General features: G+C 62.4%; 7 protein-coding genes across 7 annotated transcripts; 1 reads left to right on the forward strand and 6 right to left on the reverse strand.

Annotated features, from left to right (window-relative positions):
* Positions 1 to 177: 177 nt before the first annotated feature.
* SPRG_08946 (hypothetical protein) lies at positions 178 to 1,298 on the reverse strand (the record flags this gene model as incomplete). Its single annotated transcript, XM_012348288.1, has 4 exons — positions 1,160 to 1,298; positions 958 to 1,115; positions 480 to 916; positions 178 to 421 (listed from the first exon to the last, which is right to left on the reverse strand). Exons 1-4 carry the CDS (start codon positions 1,245 to 1,247, stop codon positions 178 to 180), a joined length of 927 nt encoding a protein of 308 aa, XP_012203678.1. The 5' UTR covers positions 1,248 to 1,298.
* A 787-nt stretch (positions 1,299 to 2,085) lies between these two features.
* Positions 2,086 to 4,260, reverse strand: SPRG_08947 (hypothetical protein). Its single transcript, XM_012348289.1, has 6 exons — positions 4,113 to 4,260; positions 3,815 to 4,061; positions 3,665 to 3,769; positions 2,833 to 3,615; positions 2,588 to 2,782; positions 2,086 to 2,543 (listed from the first exon to the last, which is right to left on the reverse strand). The coding sequence occupies exons 1-6, from the start codon at positions 4,241 to 4,243 to the stop codon at positions 2,106 to 2,108; spliced, it is 1,899 nt and encodes a 632-aa protein (XP_012203679.1). The 5' UTR covers positions 4,244 to 4,260; the 3' UTR covers positions 2,086 to 2,105.
* A 1,363-nt stretch (positions 4,261 to 5,623) lies between these two features.
* Positions 5,624 to 8,469, forward strand: SPRG_08948 (hypothetical protein; the record flags this gene model as incomplete). The annotated part of the gene is made up of 1 exon (XM_012348290.1): positions 5,624 to 8,469. The coding sequence occupies exon 1, from the start codon at positions 5,638 to 5,640 to the stop codon at positions 8,467 to 8,469; it is 2,832 nt and encodes a 943-aa protein (XP_012203680.1). The 5' UTR covers positions 5,624 to 5,637.
* On the reverse strand, positions 8,459 to 10,149 carry SPRG_08949 (hypothetical protein). Its single transcript, XM_012348291.1, has one exon. It carries the CDS (start codon positions 10,116 to 10,118, stop codon positions 8,505 to 8,507), a length of 1,614 nt encoding a protein of 537 aa, XP_012203681.1. The 5' UTR covers positions 10,119 to 10,149; the 3' UTR covers positions 8,459 to 8,504.
* Positions 10,150 to 10,688: 539 nt separating this feature from the next.
* On the reverse strand, positions 10,689 to 14,348 carry SPRG_08950 (hypothetical protein; the record flags this gene model as incomplete). Its single annotated transcript, XM_012348292.1, has 1 exon — positions 10,689 to 14,348. The coding sequence occupies one exon, from the start codon at positions 14,346 to 14,348 to the stop codon at positions 10,689 to 10,691; it is 3,660 nt and encodes a 1,219-aa protein (XP_012203682.1).
* Positions 14,349 to 14,481: 133 nt separating this feature from the next.
* Positions 14,482 to 16,886, reverse strand: SPRG_08951 (hypothetical protein). The gene is made up of 8 exons (XM_012348293.1): positions 16,733 to 16,886; positions 16,654 to 16,678; positions 16,583 to 16,590; positions 16,289 to 16,535; positions 16,125 to 16,235; positions 15,235 to 16,077; positions 14,996 to 15,184; positions 14,482 to 14,955 (listed from the first exon to the last, which is right to left on the reverse strand). The coding sequence occupies exons 1-8, from the start codon at positions 16,879 to 16,881 to the stop codon at positions 14,542 to 14,544; spliced, it is 1,986 nt and encodes a 661-aa protein (XP_012203683.1). The 5' UTR covers positions 16,882 to 16,886; the 3' UTR covers positions 14,482 to 14,541.
* A 1,651-nt stretch (positions 16,887 to 18,537) lies between these two features.
* Positions 18,538 to 20,784, reverse strand: SPRG_08952 (hypothetical protein; the record flags this gene model as incomplete). The annotated part of the gene is made up of 9 exons (XM_012348294.1): positions 18,538 to 18,945; positions 19,000 to 19,179; positions 19,228 to 19,953; positions 20,007 to 20,078; positions 20,124 to 20,234; positions 20,280 to 20,526; positions 20,568 to 20,575; positions 20,636 to 20,660; positions 20,708 to 20,784. 9 exons carry the CDS (start codon positions 20,782 to 20,784, stop codon positions 18,538 to 18,540), a joined length of 1,854 nt encoding a protein of 617 aa, XP_012203684.1.
* Between the last annotated feature and the right edge of the window lie 1,430 nt (positions 20,785 to 22,214).

The following is a 22,214-nucleotide window of genomic DNA, read 5'->3' on the forward strand; positions in this document are numbered from 1 at the left end:
GGTTAGAAAGGGCAGAGAGAATTCGTGCTGGTGCAGGACGCGGTGGCGGGTCGCGCGCTCGTTCGTATACGACAACTGCCTCGGCCGGCATAGTGCGTCACTCTTAGGGTAGCAGACCACGCAAACCAAAATTCACGCCATATTTAAAGCACAGCGTGCAACCAGTGCATCATTTTCTCAAGGCTGCGGCGGCACGAGCGGCGACTGCGCTGTGCGGCCAGCTTGCGGCTGGTACGGGTTGTTGGCCGGGTTCATACGCAGGTTGTTGTACGGGTGCGCGTTGAACTGCGGCCGCAGCGGCATGCGGATCTCTTGGTACCCGCGGTGGCGCCGGCGCTGCGTGCACACGAGGTAGAACGAGAGAAGCACGAGGGCCACCTCAAAGCCCGCAATGACGCCGACGATCGTGCCAATGAGCTCACTACGCATTGGATAGTGTAGTTTTCGGATCGGATAGGGATCGTTGGAGAGTGAAGCACCTCTGTTCGTCCATCCATGCGACGAGGTTGGCCTCGCACGAGCAAAAGAGAGCTTCCTTCGTCAGCTGCGTCGCGCTCGCACCGTCGGCCATGTCTTTGGCGCACTGGCGAAAGGTCGAGTTCGGGAGCAGGTCCTGCTTCCGGATCGAGCAGCGGTTGGCCGCGAACGGGGCAAACCACTGGTACGACGGGTCGGCGCCCATGCACTGCAGCACGACCGAGCCGACTTGGAGGCTCTTGATGAGGTCGACCTGCGGCTGGCAGGCGTCGTACGCCTCGTTGAAGATCGAGTGGAGGCTCCCGAGGATGATCTGGTCGTCCTCGGACAGCAACGCCGACTGGTTTGCGTAGCTGGCCTGCGAGATGTGGACCAGCGAGTGGTGTACGTGCAGCATGAGGCCGGCGAGCGCGAGCTGCGCGACGACCGACACGGTCACCTACGACACCGTCATCATCCCGTTGCATGCAGCCTACATACCAGCGTCGCGTACGGGCAGAGGAAGACCTTGCTTTCCCAGTGTGCGCCGCAGCAGCCGAGGAGCGCGATGAGCACGATGAGCACGCCGCAGGCCATGACGGCGCTTGAGATGCCATCGGCCGAGAACGCGTTCAGGTCGGGCACGTGCATCATGTAGCCTACGCGCGCATGAGAGGACGGACGCGCACACACGATGGCCAACCGCCGATGACGATGAGGACGCCGCCGAGCACGAGGAAGAGCACATTGGTGAAGATGAGCACGAGGCGGCTAAAGCTGCGGCACTGCATCGCTCCTGGACGATCGCAAGCGAGATTGACCACGCGGGTAGAAAGGCCGGTTGGTCGCGTATATTTTTATTCCACACTTGGCCATTGTATGTAGCATTGATTCTTAGCTTTAAAATGCAACCTGCAGCGGGCTAGTCAGTGGCATGCGACACGCTGATTGGCTCGTGTCTCGAAATGGATGGGTTTTTGACCAATGGCATCGCTTGAAGAGGCAGGTCGAGCGCCTCACGTACCCTGCAATGTGGTCGCGGGTCCATCAATCACAGCCAGCACCGTGCTCTTGTCCAGCAGAGCAGGCGGCTGCTGGCTGCTGATAGCGCGTCAATAAGCTGCTCAAGGTGGCGCAACGAGCTAACGCCGAAGAGGACGACGCGGGTGGTTGCAGATGACGTCGCATCTCGCACCTGCGCATTTCTGCACCCAGATTCGGCACCGCTCGATGATGGCCAGGATGTGCAGGGTATGTAGCACTCTTGTGAGCTACGAGCTGCAGAATCAAGCTACGGTAAGCTTCGTTCGCATGAGCCTGCGCCTCTCCGATCGCACCCGAACCTTGAACCTTTGTGAAGTATCACTCTCTGCCATGGCCTGTACTTCATACCAGAACAAACGCAGAACTCGTGCGATACTAGTACTCCAGGTTTGACAGCACAGGTGGCGCTGTACAACGTGGCGCCCAGAGCGCCATGCGGCGACCTCTTGACAAGAGCAGCAGCAGCGGCAAGGCAACCGCCAGCGTCGCTTGGTGCATTCCGCGCGGAGCCGTGGACCTCAGAGGCGTTCGCGACACAGCTACCCCGTCTACGTCGTACTAGTGCTACGTACGAAATAGAACGTCCAATAGGACAATATTATACTCTAGTATTGTCTTGTTCGCATCGATGCCGAGGAGGTCTCGTGCAGCGGAATGTCCTTGTAGACGAGCTGGAAGCGCACGACGACCGACTCGATCTCGTGGCGAAACGCTGCGCAGCGCGACGACGCTGTCCACGTCGACCAGTCGTCGCCGTCATCTTTCAGAATCGGCGCCCGCACGACCGTGACTTGAATCTCGAGCTGTCCATGGGCCGCGCGGGCTTGGAACCGGACGCAAATCGCATCGTGAGAGCCCCACGTGTAGATCTGGATCGTCAGCAGTTGGTTGTTTTCGAGCCACGCGCGGTAGTCGCCGTGGAGGTACCCGGCCACCATGGTCATGGACGCCTCGCCGTTCGGGAAGACGCGAAAGACACGCGGGTGCCCGTCCAGCACCATCTCGCTCCATTGCGTCGGGTGCGCTTCGAGGTCCGAGCGCATCTACGTTCTTCGTCACGTCTTCATCTCCACGCTCGAACTCTTACGTGCAGCGACGTGACCGAGAGGACCCACTGGAACGCGTACGTCATGGTGATGCTGCGGACGATCGTGATCACGGACGGGTCAAACTCACTCGGGTCCATCGAAAAGGCCGACGAGAGCGTCTCCTGGAAGACCCAGTGGCCGTTGAACGACGACGGCACCAAGTTCCGAACCGGCGGCGCCGCCACGGGCACGCCCTAGTCGCCCCGCGTGAACCCTACCCCTCTTTGGATCTCGTCTGGCCTACCATGTAGACCTCGCGTAGCTGGGCGACAAAGTTCTCAAACCCCGTGATCGACGTTGTCCCGATCGCCGTCGGCACCAGCGCACCCGCTTGGGACACGGCGTTGATGTGCGTCGCGAGGCCCTCGAGGGTGAGGAACATGGGCTCGAGGAGGTGGTTGAAGTAGCGGTAGTGTAAATGGAGCCACTCGAGGTACGCGTCCTGTAGCGCTTGCCGGTCGAGGAGCCGCGGCGCGTTCGCCTGCATGAACTTGGACTGCTCAAACATTGTGTCCATCGAGACGCTCGCGAGGAAGAGGTCGAGGCAGACCGTCGTTAACGCGTCGAGCGACGACGAGCCTGGGGTCGCCGGCGTCGGCCGCATCCATCGCGGAAACGTGACGCGGCTCGAGCCCCACCGAGCACCGAGTGGCTGGAGCAAGCTCTTTGTCAGCTGCTCTGCGATTCGATCGTACTTGCCTGCGAACGCGTGCGACGGCAGTCGGTGCAGGAAGGACATGACAGTGCCGAGCTGCTGCCCCATGACCATCGGATCGACACGTCGCGTCGCGAGTGCAGTGCTCGGGCGCGGCGGAGACCCCGCACTGCTACCCGACGACGGCGGCGGAGACGACGCCAGGCGCGCGTTGAACTCGCCGTCGCACTCGCAACCCGTCGTCGTAACGCCGCCGCGGTGCTTTTGGCAATGGTAGCACGCTCGTCGGTACGACATGATGATAAACGGCGGCGACCGGTGGACGCCGACGACGCGGAGCGATTGCGGACCCAGTCGGCGAAGGACGTAGGCCTATGCAGCAAGTGGTGACGCTGGTGACGCTACCGATAGACAAGCGTACGACGATGCGGTGGGTCGCCGTGCGGTGGGCTTTCGTGGACGTACCCACCCAGCCGTAGTGCCACCCGAGGAGGTTGTGGTGGTTGAAGCGGTACGTCATCGTACTCTACCGTGCAGGAGCGTCAATGGGTGGTTGTTGATGGCACTGTACCGCGTCCAACTGCCTCGAGTCGCTCGCAATCCAGTCGCCTTTGATGTTGGCTTGGCTACGCGTGCTGTGGACAACAGTCGCTTCGTCGACGACGTCGCCGACGGCCAGCACCCGGTCCGTCGACGGCTGGAACCGCAGGTACGCCAGGTCGGCGTCGATGTCAAGCGTCGCGTTCGAGACTACGACGTCGAGCGACGTGGTGCAAAAGTTGGCGTACGTGTGCTCCGGGCAGCAGTGCGGAAAGCACCTAGTTCAACGGATATTGCCACGACGACGACAACGGAACGGAGAGACGGACCGGACGAGCTTGACGCTGCCGGCGCGGTGCGTGCGGAGATACTTGTGCTCGAAGAGCGAGGCGCGATCCGCGCACTTGCAGTCGCCCATGCGAAAGGAGACCGCCCAGGATGATGATGTTGCAGTCGCCATGGCTGGCCGTTTTCAAGTGAAATCGCAAGTGCAAACTTACACTTCAACTTTATGGTGCGCTTGTCCCAGCATCTGCCGCGCCCTCATTGGGTCGTCCATCGCCCCACGCCTTTTCAAGAGTGTCCCGTCACCGTCATTGGCACCGCGACTTCGGTTTCCTGGTTCGGAAACCCCGCCGGAACATCGGCAAGTCCTCGGCTGCGTCCAGCTGCGTCGTCTTCGGTGGAGTGCTGACAAGGCGCTGGCCTTCGCTGCGCCATCTTTACGCCGATTCCGCATACGGTGTATGTCACCACGCTCATATCAGACGCGCCACGGCAGATTACTTGTAGTACCGGTACAACACGTCCCGCAACACGACCAAGATCTACCGGTATGCCATTGCCGTGTGCTGGCCCTCGACTCCGTCGCGTACTGCGGCCAAGCATCGAGGTGCCACGAGCTTCTCTACTGGGTTTGATTTTTGACAGCCTCGCAGACATTCAAGGCAGCAGTCTCCTTACCGTCGTCGATGCAAGTGGTCAGACAAGTGCTCAGTGCGGTCGCCAGATTGGAAGACAGGACGCTTTACCGCAACCGTATTCCGCGCTCGCCTGCGTCGAGTTGTCACAACAAAGCTTACTTGACACCACGCCGCGCGCGGAAGGCAACGGCGGTTTAACCCTCCCACGCCACTGAGCTCGCTTCGATGTCGTGCTCGGGCACAGATGTCCTCTGCGTCAGCATATCACGTCACATGGAAGAGGTTCCAGTCCGAGGGGCGTTGATGGCAGTGACACCGCCGACGTGATGGGCTCGGATCGACGAGGGAGATCGGCGGCGGATGTCAAGGGGCGAAGCAGAGTCGGTCGTCGAGGCAGCCAAGATACATTTGTTCTGACTGCTGCTGGCTCGCATCCGATCCACTGCTGTGTTTGGTGAACCAAAGGCCCTCCACCGTTGGTCCAATATCCCACATTGACTTGAACTCGCAGAATGTTTCAAAGTGCAATTTGCTGAACGACCACGAAGCCCTCTCTCTTGCTTCCACTCGACCGAGTTCTTATAGCATTCGCGCTCGCTTGCCCCCGCGATGCTGCTGCCAACGCGACCTCGCTTCGTCCTAGCGCGACTCGCGCATCAATACGCTTGCAACGGCGTTGACCCACAGCGCCTTACGTGGGGTGCAGTTCAAATGGACTCGATTCCAAACCGAATGCAGTGGCCGAATCCTGGTTCATCCAGTGTCTGCGGCGAAACAGCGCAAGCGATGACGTGGCGGCTTGGATATTTTGGCTTGGTTTGAGTAAGCTGTGGGAACGTCGGGGAAGTTCCCTTCAATCTCGGCCATCGCGTTCTATGTTTTCCATACAAACATCCAGTGTAATGAAAAATCGAATTGCCGAACTGCGAGGATGCAGCAGCGGAAGCGGGGCGGGCCACGCCAGCTCCTCGAGCTCGTCAAGATCGCGCACGCCGTACAGTCGCCGACGTCCAGCTACACGTACCTTCCGCGCCGGTACACGGTCCCGGCGGAGGCGCCGTGGCCGACTTGCCTTCGCGGCAAGGTCGTCAACCTCACCACGTTCTGCGCAGCGTACGCCCACCGCAAGCTGCCGCCGTCGATGCAGTCGGCGCTCGACGCAATGAACTTTGTCTCTGATCTACGCGAGCTCAGGTGGGCGCAGCATCTCATGGCGCTTCGCGCGTACAAGGCGATATCCGGCGATCTCGACGTGCCCGCAGACTTTGTCGTGCCCAGCAACGACGCAGCGTGGCCACGCGACGTCTGGGGCGTCAAGCTCGGCCGCGTCCTCTCGAGCCTCCGCGCCAAGATCACCGAGCTGCCGGACGCGCGCCAGCGGCAGCTGCAGTCGATCGGGCTCTTGGCGACGTACGACTCGTGGTACGACACGCTGCTAGCGCTGCAGGTCTACAAGAACCTCCACGGCCACATGCGCGTGCCCCGAACATTCGAAGTGCCGACGGACTCGCCCGAGTGGCCCGACGACCTCTGGCGCATGAAGCTCGGCATGAAGGTCACGTATCTCCGCGCACGCGCCGAGAAGCTCGATCCCGCCAAGCGTGCGCAGCTCGACGACCTCGGGTTTCTCTGGCGCGGCGCCGTCGAGTGGGACCTCCTCCTTGAAGCGCTTACAACGTACAAGTCGATCTTTGGGCACACACGCATGCCACCATACTACACGATCCCAGCGTCCGACCCGCAGTGGCCGCCCGAGTTGTGGCACCTGCCGCTCGGCGAGGAGGTGCATGCTCTGCAAACCTCCACCGCACTCACATGGGACCAAGTGACCGAGCTCGAGGCGCTCGGCGTCCTCGGGATTCTCCAGCCCAAGACCATGGACTGGCCCACGAAGCTCGCGGCGCTGACCATCTACCATGGGCTGCACGGCCACGCCAACGTGCCGCATCGCTTCAAGGTGCCCGACCGCAGCGCGCTCTGGCCGCAGCGCTTTTGGCAGCTCAAGCTCGGGGCCGTCGTGCAGGGCCTGCGCCACGGCCCGCCGCTGAGCGCCGACAAGATGGACGCGCTCGCGAACCTCGGGTTCGCGTGGACGGTGAGTGCCTACTCGTGGGAAAACAAGCTGCTGGCGCTGCACAGCTTTGGCCGCCTGCACGGCCACCTCATGGTGCCATCTGGCTTTATGGTTCCGAGCGACCAGGCGTGGCCGGCGTCGACGTGGGCGCTGAAGCTCGGGCACATTGTGAGCGGCCTTCGGCGCAACCGACGCCGACTGACGTTGGCGATGCGCGCGCAGCTCGACGCGCTCGGGTTCCTCTGGCACGAAGCGCTGCCGTGGACCACGTTTGTGGCCGCCGTCGCCGCTTTCCACGCTTTGCACGGCCACGCCAACGTCCCCAGCTCCTTCGTCGTCCCAGCCTCAAAGGTCGAATCGGCCGACAGCGAAGAGGCCATGTGGCCCGCCGACGCCGCGGGACTCCCGATTGGGCGGTCGCTGCGTCGACTGCGGTCGCTCGTGCACGCCGGCTTCCTCGATGCCACGAAGAAGGCGGCCTTGGAAGCGGTCGGTGTCCGGTGGCGCCACGATGCGACGACGGCCGTCCCGATCCACGCAGCGCTCGTGGTCTACCAACGCGTGCACGGGCATGTGCGTGTGCCGCCAACGTTTGTTGTGCCAACCTGCGACTCGGCATGGCCCTCGACGCTGCGGCGCTTTCGTCTCGGCGCGTACGTTGAGCTGCTTCGGTGCGCCCAAGACGGTGTCGCGCCCAGTGTCGTGCACGAGCTCACGGCGATGGGCTTGATGCACTGGTCGAGTGCGGCGGATGCCCAGTGGACGACGATCTTTGCCGCGCTCTCGCTGGCCAAGACGCAGGAGGGGCATCTGGATTTACCCCCGCGTCTTCTCTTGCCTGTCGAGAGCGACATGTCGAGCGCTGCCTCGACAGCGTCGCTCGAGCCCGACACGGCCGGGCTCGACGTTGGAGGCATCGTGGCCCGGCTCCGCGCGCTTCGGTACCTTTTGCCTCGAGACCGCCGACGCGAGCTCGAGGCGTTGGGCTTTCAATGGTCGTCGCCGTCCGTTGCGGACGTTCTGAGCGTCTACGGCCAGATTCATGGTGATGCGAACGTACCGCCGTCGTACTGCGTGCCGACGCACGACCTGCGCTGGCCTGTCGAGATGGCGGGCTTTCCACTGAGCTACAGGTTGCAACATTGCGTCGCTGCCAACGCGGCGAGCGATGTCGTCGCCCTTGGGTATAGTCCACGCGACGAACCCGACGAGGCGCCGTCGTGGGCGACAGAGGTGGCGGCGCTGCAGCTCTACATGCGTCATAACCGGTCGCCCGACGTGCCGAGCGACTTTGTCGTGCCAAGCGACGACGACTCCTCGTGGCCACCGGCGCTGTGGCGCCTGCCCCTCGGCGCCCTCGCGCTCACGTGGCACGCGTCTGAGCCCTATCTCTCGCACGCCCAGTGGCGCGACCTGACCGACGCCGGGTTCCTGTGGGCGCCCCTGGATGTCGACTACGATGTCGCATACGCTGCGCTGGCAACCTACGCGCGCCTCTCGACGCCGTGGCGGGACGTGGATTGGGCGTTCAGCGTGCCGACGGGCGACGCAGCGTGGCCGAGCGAGACGTGGGGTCTCCGCCTCGGCTTTCTCGTGGCCAAGCTGCGCGCCAACGACGTGCTCTTGCTCCCGAACGAGTGGATGGCGATCGAAGCGCTCGGTGTGCTCGATGTAGAGCAGTCAAAGTAGTTACAGTGTTAGTGTAATAAATAGGACAACGCGAGTTACGTCGCGCCAAAAGCATGTTCACAGAGCCATTCCAAGCGGTCTTTCGTCAAGCGTACTTGGCCACATCGCAGATGGTCGACGACGGCGCCGAGGTCCAAGCCCCAGAGCTCGGACGGCCAAGAGACGCCATCGGACGGCACCACATAGTGCGGCGGCACGTCCACATGGCCAAAGACGTCGTAGTAAGCCTGCAGACCGCGGAACCAGCGGGCGTCCAAGGCGGGTCGGTGCACGAAGCGGAGTTTCCCGAGGGGTAGGGTCCAGAGCGCCGACGGCCAGCGCAAGTCGTCTTCGGGCACTGTAAACGTCGGTCCCAAGACGCGGTGGCCGCAGATTTGCTCGTAGACGTCCCAGGCGGCAGCAATCTCGGCGTCACTCCAATCGTCGTCGGTCCATCGGAACTGCAGCGCTTGCAGCCGGTCGCACACATCGTCTGGCACGGACGCGCGGCTCGCGCGGATAAGGGCCACCTGGCGTCCGAGGTCCATGCCGCCGACGGTTCGCGGCCACTGCTCCTCCTCGTGCGTCGGGATGCGGTACGACGACGGGACGTTCACGTGGCCATGGTGCGTGGCAAAGGCGTCCAATGCAGTGAGGAACCGGTGCGCCGAGGCCCTCGGTTCGTAGTAGACGCCGGCCTCGTGCAAGGCTGCGAGCGTCGAGACGTCGCCGGCTGCGATGCGCGCGACGGCGTTGGCCCAAAAGACGCCGAGCGGGAGGTACCAGAGGTTCTCGGGCCACGCTGGCGACGCTGGCACGACAAAGGCGCGCGGGATCTCGTACGACGCGTCGGCGATCAGCTGGTGGTACGTGGCGGCACCAGAGAGCACGATCGCTGTTTCGTGCTCGAGGCTCGTGTTGAAGAGGAAGCCGAGGCGCCGCAGCTCGTCGCGCTGCGCGGGTGACAGCTCGACACTGCGCAGGAGGCCCGTAATGTGCCCGAGCTTGACGTTGAAGACGATCTCCGGCCACGGCGCAGCCTCCGGTACGACAAAGTCATCGGGCACGAGGACGTGTCCGTGGAGCTGCTTGTACACGGTGAGCGCGTGCATGTTGGTCTCCCACTGCGCGACGAGCTGCTGGCTCGTGCGGGGACACCAGACGAAGCCGAGGTCCTGGAGCTGCTGTCGTCGCCCTTCCGTGAGCGCGGCCTGGCCCTTGATGCGGATGTTCGCCACGACCTTTCCGAGCTTGATCGTCCAGAGCGCTTGCGGCCATGCGCTGTCGTGCGATGGCACTTCAAACTCGGGCGGCACGTTGCAGTGGCAGTGTAGTCGGCGGTACGTGGCGAGCGCAGCGACCTTGAGATCCCATGGCACCGCCGTCGTCTTCCACGAGTAGCCGAGATCCGTGAGCGCGGCCTTCTGCTCGGGCGACAGCGTGTCGGCGCGGTTGCGAAAGTTGGCGGCGGCGGACCCGAGCCTCATGCCACACGTGTCGGGTGGCCACGCCGGGTCGTCATGTGGCACGACAAAGGAGTTGGGCACCTTGACGTGGCCGTGCAGCCGGTGGAAGGTCTGCATCGCCAGCAGCTTGGCCTCCCAGCTCTGCCGCCGGCGCCGGACGAGAACGACGGACGGGGCCGCGGCTAGGTCCCGCTTGCTGCGCATTCGGTCCTGGAATCGACTCGTCCGTGGTAAGTGCGATCAAATATTGCAATATTCCTAAGCGCACCGAGCCTTTGCCCAATATATATTGAAACATGCTATACCGTCTCCAAACGCCGGGCAAAGCGAGGCCGTACTCCCGAACCCCGGCGTGTGTACTAAGAGGCAAATAGGGAACTGGATAGGCTAGTGACTGCTGGAGCCCTGGCCACAGGCTCCTGTACAGTCCCATCCGAACGGTTTCTCGGTAGGACTATCTGACTGATAGATTGATACAAACACATCGGCCTAGTGGTGGTAGAGCTGTGCCGATACAAATACCAGTGCTCAACCACTGTATGAGGCGTCTACTGCCACACACCCTCGCCACTCGTTCTGCAGTCGAGGCCGTTCGAGCTCTCGGTGCCGTCCTTGGACGCAGCGATGCTTTCCACATCGCGGTGCCGGAGCTACTCGCCGTGTCACATGCCACCACTAGACCATATTGCACACAAACAGATAATATATTGCACACAACCAACGGACAATATTGCACACAACCAACGCGCGGATACTATTTCGACAGGTGCGATCTCAGCCGAGGACGAATGCGAACCCAAGGCGCTCGAGACGCGTGGCGTCGGAGCGTCGCAGCGGCACGCGCCCGGCTCGAATGTGGCAGAGGACGTCGCCGAGCGGGTAGTCCCCGAGCTCTTCGGGCCACTCCCAGGCTTGCGTCGGTACGACAAAGGCGGCGGGTACATTGACATGGTAGAAGGTCGCCCGGTACGTCGACAGCGCAAGGAGGCAGAGGCTCCAGTTGACAACGATGTCGGGGGGCGGGGCCCTCGACCGCTGAAGCGCGGCGCCGAGTCGCAGTCGACGCACGTCGGCGGGCCACGTGTCGTCGTCTGGGATCACAAACGTCGGGCTCACGTGCTCATGGCCAGTGCGACGCATGTAGGCCGCGAGCCCTTCCTCCACGAGCTCGGCGGGAGGCCGATGAATGGAGCAGCGACGGGTTGTCGCAGACGCGTGCCAGTGCGCGCCAAGCGGAACGTCCCACGCGTCGGGGGGCCACTGCGCGTCGTTGGATGGCACGACGAACGATCGCGGGATGTTCATGTGCCCAAAGTTCTTGTAGAAAACGTGGCACGCCCGGAGGAGCGGTATCGACGGAGGCAGTGACGCGGTATCGTCCGGCTCAAACAGCTCCTGTCCGTCAAGGGACGTCGCGTTGGCCTTGGCAGCATCAAAGTCGCTTGTGTCGTCGACATCGATGCCAGCGTCGTCGTTCTCGGACGGCGTTGGACTCGGCACTGGCTCGTCCGACATCGAGGAGGCGCTCTCCGGTTCAGCGAGGCTGGCAGTAGCCAACATATTGCGGCGCAACGGCGACGGGACCACGGGACTTGGACTCTCGTTGTCATCAGGCGTCACGTCCCGAGGCAGTGGCCGAGCCGGCGGCTCCATTAATGGAACGCTGCTGGCCGTTCGTTTTCGTGACACAACCAACGGCGTGTCTGCGCTAGACCCCGACGACGACATGCGATGATGCGCTCGGGGTGTTTTTCTTGCCGTCGCGGCGAGTGGTTTCAAGGGCGCCATCGGCGTGGCGCTTGGTCGGGGCGGGCTCAACGGACTCGGCAAGATCTCGCCGTCCTCGTAGCGTCTCGGGTTGGCCGATGCGAAGCCAAGGCTTAGAAGCGACTGCTGGACGTGCGGCACGAGACGCGCCAAGTGGTCGCGGCAAACGCGGGCAAAGAAGCCGAGCGGCATCCCGAGCAAGCTGCGCACCCACTTGCCGCCGACGGTTGGGATCGTATAGAGCAAGGGAACCTCGCTGTGGCCGAACCGGCCTCGGAACTCGTCGAGCGCCGAGACGACGACGAACCAGTTGTAGCGAACGTGCTGGAGCGACGGCGGCGGCACGCCGGGAACACCGAGCGCGGCAAGCAGGTCGGCGTGCACCGCCGTCATGCGTCGCAGGTACACGCGCTGCTTGGCCAGCAGCGCGCCGAGCGCCAGTTGCCAGAGCCCTTCGGGCCACGGAGCGTGCGATGGGATCACAAACGTTGGCGGTACGTCCGCGTCGGCGTCGACCAGCAGCTTGTACTGCGCGAGACCGGCGTCGACGTCGCCAAAGTCGATGGCGATCCACTCAAAATGGCGTCCGTCCAGCTCGGCCTTGCGCGCCGCATGGATGTGGGCTTGGCACTGGCGGATCCACTGCACCATGAGCCCGAGCGGCAAGTGGTGCGTCTGCGGTGGCCACGGCGGCGCGTCCGGCACGACGAACGAGGGCGGGACGTGGAGATGCTGGAATACAGCGTCAAACATCGAGAGCGCGTCGAGTTTGGCGGCCCAGCGCGTCGTCGCGTCGAAGCCGAGCTTTTTGAGCCGGTCTTGGTACCAGCGCGTGGCAAAGCCGTCGTGGATCTCGAGAAGCGTCCAGTAGTAGCCACACGGACTGTCGTTGAGCGACGAGAGCGCAGCAGTCTCGGGCAGCGGGCTTGGTGTCGCCACGACGGCATCTTCGAGCGTCGGCCAGAGCTCGTGCGCCCAGAGGTCCCATACGAACCCGAGGGCGTCGAGGGCGTCGGTTCGCACGGCGTCCACGTCTCGGCGGCGGCGTCGCAGCGACAGCACCTGGTCGCCGAGCGGATACAGCGCCAGCGACGGCTCGGTGCTCTCGAGCACATAGTCCTCGGGTACGAGGAGGTGGCCGAACCGGTTATGGTACTGCCGCAGCGCCGCAAGCCGCGCCTTCCACTCGCACGCTTCGTCGAAACGCTCGATGGTTGCCGTCCAGACGTCGTCACGTGGCGTCGGCGCGGCATCGGCGGGCGCGTCGTCGTCGTCGTCGCACACGACGCTTGTTGCGCGACTGCGAAGCCATTTCAGCGTCTGCGCAGTCGCACGCGGTAGCAGCTGGAGGCGATCTGCCTCGACGAGACGCTCGGCCCAGTACCCGAGGTGGATGTCGCCGCAAATGTAGTCGGGCGGCACGTGCACGTGGCCAGCGGCGTCGGCAAAGGCTTCCAGCGCAGAGACGATGGCGGCCCACGAGGCGTCCGAGCAAAGCTCCATGTCGAGCTCGGCCAGCTGCCGCTTGCACGACCGAGGTAGGAGCGGTTCGCGGACACCAAGCGTCCATGCGATGTCGCCGAGCTTGACGCCATGGCTCTCCACGGGCCATGTCATGTCGTCCGACGGAATTACAAAATGCACGGGCACCGCACTCGCATCGAAGCGTTCAAGGTAGTCCCGTAGCAGCGCCAGCAGCGAGGCCCACGGCGGCACGCCATGAAGGAGCCCGAGGGCGCGGGCGTCGGTCGCGTCGTCGTCGAGGAGCTCGTACGCGTGCACGGCGAAGGAGGGCAGCGTGTGTGCGAGCATGAGCCCTTCGTGCGCCCGTATCCACGGCCGGCTAAAGGGCGGTACGACAAAGTCGGTCGGAATTTCGAGTGACCCGTAGAGGTCCCGGTACAGGCGCAGCGCGCCGAGAACGACGACGGCCGGTCGAGCGACCGCGGCTTCGCGCCGGCCGCTGGTCAGTGGCGGCACCACGATGCAGCGGATGTGGCCGCGCTTGGACGTCCAAGCAAACCCAATCGCATCGAGGAGCTGGCGCTGCTGGAGCATCGCTGGCGACGCGCGGACCTGCGCGATGACCGCGCCGAGGCGCAAGCCGTGGAGGTGCTCTGGCCAGAGCTCGGTCGACGGCACAATGTACGAGGCAGGGACGTTGCACGACCCAAACACAGCCCGGTACGTCGCAATCGCTTCGAGCGTAAAGTCAAACGGGACGTTGATCTCGAGCGGCTGCACCTTGATATTAATCTCGTCCTTGACCGGCGCTGGAACCTGGATCCGCCGGCGCTGTCGCGGCCCAAGAGCTGGCTTCTTCGCCCGGCGCGGACCGGGCGTGAAATCGTCTTCGCCGCTGCTATCGCCCGAGCTATCGCTCTCAAAGCCGTAGATGACCGAGAGGTCCATCGCCGGCAGCTCGCCGGGTTCGATTGTCTCCTCTGGCGAGTCGTCAATGTAAACGTACGGGTCGGCGCCGTCGACCTCGGACTCGCTGCCTTCGACCTCGGACTCGCTGCCGTCGTCGTCGCCTGGCTGCACAACCATAGAGCGGGCGCGGACGATGGCCGGCGCGGCTGGCGAGCTGGGCATGCTCTCGTCGGACGAGGACTCGTCGCTCGAGGACTTTGCATGGATCGCGCAGAGGTCGCGGAGGTCGTCCATCCGAGGCGACGCGGCCACCGAAAACCTAAATTTCAGGATCGCTGCCTCAAACAGCCACATTTACCCACCACAATTAGCCACCATTAGCCACAATTAGGTCCTCCGCGTCTGCAGGCGAGATGACAATCTTGCAACAGAGGATGCCTAGTCCTATATCTATATAACAACCAAAAAAGCAAGTCTTTCGACGACACTACGCCATCGTCGGCGGTGGCGCGTCGACCAGTCCGTACTGCGTTGCTACCTGCAGCACCTCGACCTCGTGCTCGACAAGGTACTGTTGGCAGCGCTCTTCGACGACCATGGTCGCCACGTCGACGGGCCCTGCGACGAAGGACTGCCGCACCGACACGTCGAGCGTCCGAGACGCGAGCGAGAGCTGCAAGAGGACCATGTAGCAGACGCGGCTGCCGTCGCTGGGCCACCCGTAGAGCTTGAGGGAGAGCGTGTCTGCATCGAGACGCATGGCCACGTAGTCGCCGTGCTGCAGCTGCGAGATGGGCGCCATCGACGATTCGCCGTTGGGAAACACTCGGAAGACGCGGGGCTGAGCATCCAGCACAAACTCGGACCACACTGTCTCGAACGCGTGGAGGTCCGAGCGCACCTAGTCGTCGTTCGATGCGTCGGTGTTGGTGTAGTAGTACCTGCAGCGCGACGTCCGTGACGCGGAGGTGGAAGCTGTAGCCCATAATGACGACCCGGAGCAGCGAGACCACGGACGGATCCAGGTCCGGGTTCGAGTCCATGTACCGGTGCCCAAGGACCTTGTCGAGGATCCAGTGCGCCGAGTACGTCACGGGCGACGCCATTTGGGTGCGCAGCGATCCGTCGGCCTAGACATGATTCCATTTCGAGTCAAGTTTGTATCCAGCACACAGGGTACCATGTAGACTTCGCGGAGCTGGGCCACGTAGTAGTCGAACCCAGCCGTGTTGGCCGTCTCGGGCGCGTCGAGCCCGTCGAGGTAGAGGCGCGTCGCGTGGAGCTCGGGCACGGAGCTAACCGCGTGCGCAATGTGACCCGCGACGTGTCCGAGGTGCGAGCCGAGGGCGCCGAGGCGGGCGTTCAAGAGGTGGTAGTAGTTGCTGAGCCACGCCACGTACGACTGGCCGAGGTCGGCGCGCACAAAGAGAAAGCCCGTGCTCTGCGTAAACTGCTGGACGTTCTGCGAGAGCACGTCAAAGGCGCCGAGCGTCGCGAGCAGCAAGTCCACGGCGCACGACTTGAGCGAAATCAAGTCGGGCGCGACGGACGAGAGGACCGGTCGCCGCGTCGGGAGCATCGGGACCGCCATCGCGCGCTTGCGCGACGCCGAGAAGCCGAGGCGGTCGCCGAGCGGCAAGATGAGGCTTTTGGCCAACCGCGCCTCGACCGCGTGCAGTTGCGCCGCAAAAGCGTGAGCCGGCGGCAGCTGCAAGAGGCCAAAGAGGATCGCAAGCTGCCGCTCCATCGTGTGTGGGTCCAGGAGAGCTCGGGTCGGCGGCGCCGGTGACCGGGCCGGCGTCGAGCGCATGGGCGACGACTCAATCGAGAGACCCTGCACGACGTTGAACTCGCCTTCGCACTCGCAGAGCGCCGGCGTCGCGTTCGTGGCGCCGTCACCGTCACTCTCGCGGTGCTTCTGGCAATGGTAGCACGCTCGGCGGTACGACATGACAATGAACGGCGGCGAGACGGTCACCGCCAGCACGACCAAGGACGCGCCCGTCTTCCGCAAGAGGTAGCCCTGGTCAAGCGTCCAGCATATCATACCAGAATGCTGCAACGACGTACCACGACTTGGTGCGTGCACGTGCGGTGGGCCTTGGTCGACGTGCCCATCCAGCCGTAGTGCCACCCGAGGTTGTTCTTGTGGTTGAAGCGATACGTCATCGTTTGCGTCGCCTAGCATAATATGGCGCATCAAGGCACGGCAGAGGTGCGATGGACGCTTCTACCTTGTTGTAGTACTGGTACTCGCTCGGGATCCACTCGGCCTTGTTGTCGTCGTACCGGCGGAGGTGCAAGAGCACGTCCTGCGCATCGAGCTCGTCGCCGACCTTGTACACAAACTCGGACGTCGTCTGGAAGCGCAGCACGGCCACGTCGCTCTCGACGTCGGGCGGCGCGTTCGTCGCGCGGAGGTCGATCGACGTGGCGCAAAAGTTGGCGTACGAGTGCGACGGGCAGCAGTGCGGAAAACACCTACCGACGACGCTCGCCTCGGTTCGCCGTCAATAGAGAACACGTACCGAATGAGCTACGCGACGGAGGCCATGGCGGCGCCACATGAGTCCCATGCCAGGAGGCGGCGACGACGTACCTTGACGCTGTTGGCGCGGTGCGTCCTAGCCGTCGCCGCCACCGTGAAGGGCCCGTCCAGTGGGTGCAAACGGTCTTACCGGAGGTACTTGAGGTCGAAGAGGGGTCGGTTGCATCGGCAGTCCTCCTTCTCGAAGGCCAGCGTCGGCGGGTCCATCGCTGCGGATGCTGCAGGAACAATGACCTCTTCTCCCGGCGGCGAATCCGGATACGCCGGATACCGACGCATACAATTCCTCACAGTGGTGGTGTGGACCGTATAAAACTACGAAAAATTTAAAATGCTGTCGACCCCAAATTCATTGCCGCACGACGCGATTTTATACAAAAACCAAGTGATACGGAGGAACCTGTGTAAAAAAATAACAACAAGCATCGCGAAAAATGCCCCTCGAAAGTTGACCCTGCGACACGTAGGCGCGGGTATTTTAATTCAAAGCATACAAACGCCAAGTCATTAAATACTGTCGGACCGGACAGGCCATGTGGAGTCGGTCCCACTCTTGCATATGTCGCTGCCAACTTCAAGGTGGAAATATTATATTGCGTTGCTCCAATATATATTGGGCGCATTGTATGCCTGCGTCAATTAAATGCGTGTCTACAGTGCTGACCATCGAAGCGCGGCTGTCCGTGCAGCGAGATGGGTACGTTTGATGCGATGGGATGTCGCTTCGAATATCCAAGGTACTCACATACAAAGATTACGCTGTCGCTCCTCGCGACCACGTATGGTTTATATTGCAGCCACCGCGCGCTATAGCATCAATACCGATATTACTCTTCAATATAACCTTTCACGACGGGGATGACAACGCCCGTTCCATCGTACTAGTGCATGGTCTAGGGTCCACTGGGTTGGACGACTGCTCGTTTTCTTGTGGACCGAATGCGAGTCATCGACCTCGCACCCGTCGCACGCGACATGCTGATGGGACATGGGCGGCTGCCGGCACCACCGTCATCTCGTGCTGGCGTCGGATTGGTCGGCTCTGCGACGCTGCCCGTCCAATAATCTGTCCAACACAAAACACTATTCGTATATTGTTTTAGTGTACATATATCCAAATTACTCTGATGTAAGTACCATCGCAATCGACTGGCCGATCCTCCGCGCGTGCGTGCTCCACACCGTCTGGCTTGCCCGCAACGACCGAGTCTTTCGCCCCGAGGCGCCCCTTGTGACGCCTGAGGCAGCCGCCCAACGAGCCGCGTTCTTGACCAAGCTGCACCTCCAACACCTGCTGCTGAACACTCAAGCATTGTGCCTCTTCCACATGATGGCCGCCCTGCGGCACGACGCATGGCTACGCGACAACTTTGTTCCGGCATGTGCCGTTTACACGCCACGTCTCCCGCTCGGCTAAGCCTCTCGGCGGCCGGCTCATCGAAGCACCTTGGAATCGATAGTCCACCACCATATCCAGTTCAGTGTAAATTATATCTAAATAGACTCACTTCAACAACAACCATCGCAATCGACCTCCAGGGCGGCTGGCCGTGTGCGGCGACCGGTTGAGTCGTTGTGTCCAGCTGTGCGCCCGGATGGCCAGTTTTGTGTCAAGTGACGCGGCCCAGCGAAGGTTCGCGACTTGCGCACGGAATTCCCACTGCATTTCACACCCCGCACAAATCACACGCGTGTTTTTCGTTGGATGACACGACGGCGATGACGAGAGTCGGTAGACCGGTATGAGTCATACGACCTCTCGTCAGTGGACTCGGACCCTATCCTCCGACGCTCCAAGAGAAGGCCAATACCTACCGACGAGGACCTCATTCAAGACGCCGTGTCACCATCCAGTTTGGCACGACATAGCGTCCCCTACCCCCAGGCTGCGAATCGAGTCGAGAGATGGACAACTTGTCATCATGACGCTTTGAATTACGACACGCTGTGGTCCGGTCGCGGCGTGTACACCACGTGGTACGACACGACGGGGGTTTCCTGCGCGACGAAGGCGTCGATGCGGGCGGCGGCCGTCGACGTCGAAATGTCCATGGGCTGCGCCAGCGCCGCCCGCGACACGGCGATCGTCGCGTCGAGGGCTTCGTCGTCCGCGACCAGCGTCACGCGGACGATATGCGCGGTGCGGTCGTCGCCAAGCGGCCAGCTGTACAACTGCAGGCGGATCGTGTCGCCGTCGACGTCGCCAACGTAGTCGCCGTGGCTCAAGCCCGCGACTTGGCACAGCGACGACTCGCCATGAGGCAGCACGCGAAACACGTGGCCGACGCCGTCGAGCTCAAAGACCGCCGGGATCGTTTCGTACACGGCGAGCGCCGACTGCACCTACCATACGCGTCTCGGTCCCAATTCAAATACGACATGCGAAGAAGGGCGTACCGTAAACGTCGTCTCGTCGAGGCAGGCGTCGAACGCAAAGCCGATCAAGGCGGCGCGGACGAGCGAGAGGAGCGCCGGGTCGTCGACGTCCGGCGCATACGTGTGGGCGACCGTCTGCCGGTAGGTCCAGTGACGCGTGAAGACCGACGTGGCCGGGCGTGGCGGCGTCGGTGCCGTCGCCTAGATCGTCGTGCGGATTCCTCATCTTTTTCAACATACCCAGTGTACCAAGAAGACTTCGCGGAGCTGCGCGACAAAGTAGTCGAACCCAGGACTCGCTTGCGCGTCCATCTTGTGGAGCTGCGCGAGCTTGGTCTGCACCGGCCGCAGCTCGTCAATCTGCGACGAGACCTGCACGATGCGCGCGACGAGCTGCGTCAGGTTGGTCTCCGAGTGCCGTCCAAGGTGCGAGACGACGACGCCGTGGATCTCGGCAAGCCACAGCGCGTACGCTTCGTAGAGCTGGTCGCGGTTGAAGAGCACGGACACGTACGTGCTGAAGAGGCGCGGGTTCACATCCAGGAAGAAGTCGACGACCGAGCTGAGGATTTCGATGCAGAGGATCTGGATCGGCTCGACGTGCGACATGGGGCGGCGGGCGACGCGCGAGGCCATCAGCGGCGGGTGCTCGGCCGTCGTCGCCTGAAAGCGCGCCAGGAGCGGGCGGAAGAGTCGACTCGTAATGACGTTCCGAACCCGCGCCTCGGTCAAGAAGACGGACGCAGGGATTTCCTGTACGAAGAAGAGAAGAATCGCCAGCTGGCACTCGGCGAGCGAGATGCGCGGCGTGTACACAGTCCCCGACGCCGCCGACGCCAGCGAGAGCGACGACGACGGCAGCGGCGCGTTGAGCGCGCTGCGCCTCAGCGCCGGCGTCTCGGGCAAGAGCCCTTCCGAGACGTTGAACTCGCCTTCGCAGTGGCACGCGTCGCTGTCGCCGGAGGCGGGCTTGGCCTCGGACGGCTTGTGTTTTGGCAGTAAAAGCACGCGCGGCGATACGACATGACGATGAACGGCGGCGACGGCTGTACCGCGAGCACGCGGAAGACGGACGCGGAGGTTGGGCGCAAAATGTAGGCCTAGTCGGCATATATCACCTCGGCTAAAATCTGACTGGTGGGTACGACGAGGTAGTGCGTGCACGTGCGGTGGGCCTTGGTCGACGTGCCCATCCAGCCGTAGTGCCACCCGACGCTGTTGTTGTGGTTGAAGCGGAACGAGAGCTCTTTGTTTTGCTGCATCGTCCTTGTGAGCGACAGAGTATTCGATGCGCGACGTACCGCGTTGTACTGGCCCATGTGGCTCGGGATCCAATCGCCCTTCGGGTTCGCGAGGCTGCGCACATCGTCGAGCACGGCGCGCTGAGCAATCTCGTGGCCTGGCTGCAGCAGCGCGTCCGTCGTCGTGTGGAAGCGCAGGAACGCCACGTCGTCGAGCGCCTCGTGTGCGACGTTCGAGACGCGGATGCCCAGCGACGTCGTGCAAAAGTTGGTGAACGAGTGCTCGGGGCAGCAGTGCGGAAAGCACCTACGCCAGCCTCAGCGCCATGCCATCCACTATAGAGATACCGAATGTACTAGACACGGTCGGGTACAAGACTGGCATGAGCTCGACCTATGACGACAAGCTCGCGTACCTTGACACTGCCGGCGCGGTGCGTCCTAGTAGCCTCCGTGTGAGCGCGCCATCGCTCGCGGCGTTGCCGTACCGCAGATACTTGAGGCTGAAGAGCGTCGCCGCGTTGCACGTGCAGTCGTCCTTCATGAACGAGATTGTCCAGGCCATGGTCGTCTGCCGAGGTGTGGTCCAAAGGCCAACTAACGTTACGGAGCCGGCGCCGCGTATCCGGATTGATCCGGCCGCGGAAAACTGTCCGTGTGCTCTTGGTTTCAGTATGGCCCGCCACCTGTCCAATCTCGCCGTATCCGGCCAATTCCCATGTTAGAGTAGTGCACAGATAATTTGCGCGCACAGCCACAAAGCGCATAGACATGTGTGGTCCAAACGCCACCCACCAACTTGGATTGTGTACTGCACAAGGCAATTCTTACCCGGCACGAACGGGCGGCGGTAATCACGTCCGCAGAGATTGGTCCGGTGCTTTGATCGATCGTCCAACGCAGACAGGCGACCGATGGGGCGCGTCAGTGCTCTGATTCAAGGTGCCAGCCAAGACCAAGCTTTGGGGGATTGAGGGCAAGGCTATCTGGGCGGAAGGTTCCAAGCCTCTTGCCGGCATCATCTCCGCCTGACACCAAGGCTGGACTACCGGCCACCTATTTGATGAGCGCGGTGGCACCGGCGCTCCGTCCTCGGACTGACGTGGCTGGAGACGCCTCCCACGGCCAAAGAGAGAGAGAAGTGCCAGAGAGAGAGGGCAGAGTCTTCACCAGGTGCAAGTGCAGCAGCCACAACTTGCGACACGCCCAGAATATCGAAGACCTGAGGCAGTCGATGGAACCCACCCGTTTGAAACAGCCGCATCGCGTGTTGCTCGCGAAGGCGCATACCCTCTGGAAGCGCATCCTTGACACTGCAGCGCTGCTACTATTAAATACACCCACGCAGTCCAGGGACAAGCTACGTTGTCGTTGCCGTCGTATCACCAGTACCTGGGAAGTCGCTTTGCTCGTCGCAGCTCATTGTCCGTGCCTCGACTTCTGCGCCGTGGTAGCAAAACCGAGCTATCTTTCGATGGACATGAGACCTCCAGGCCATGTAGCCTTGGTGCTTCCGCTCTGGGTGCACGACTGCAATTCGTGGACCAGTCCGCGATACCCTAGTTCCATGAAGCGTCAGAAATGACATCTAACTTCGACTAATGGATAGCTCTACGGTCAGATAGCTCGTAGACACAACGTACATGGACTCGTGCCACATCATACGTGGCGGCCGCTCGTGCTTAGCCGGGCGAGTGCAGCCTGTAGACAGTACCAACGCGAGACGTCAAGTTGCTGCGTCAACAGACCGTGGTGGAGTTGTTAAGGATATACCGGTTGAGCATCTTCGCACGCGTAAGAGTATCTTGTTGTCCAGACTACGAACTCGCTCGACGATCTGTGTGGTTCAGATTGGAGCCCACACTACCCTGCTAATCACACGGTGCGTCTACGCGACTATGTCAGCATTGAGCCGGCAAATGATCGTGCAGCACGCTGACAACTCGTCGGCCTTCAAAATACCTCGTCGCCATGTACTCCAGAGTGTCTTTCTCG

Source organism: Saprolegnia parasitica (genome assembly GCF_000151545.1).
Source record: "Saprolegnia parasitica CBS 223.65 unplaced genomic scaffold supercont2.42, whole genome shotgun sequence".
NCBI lineage: Eukaryota > Oomycota > Saprolegniomycetes > Saprolegniales > Saprolegniaceae > Saprolegnia > Saprolegnia parasitica.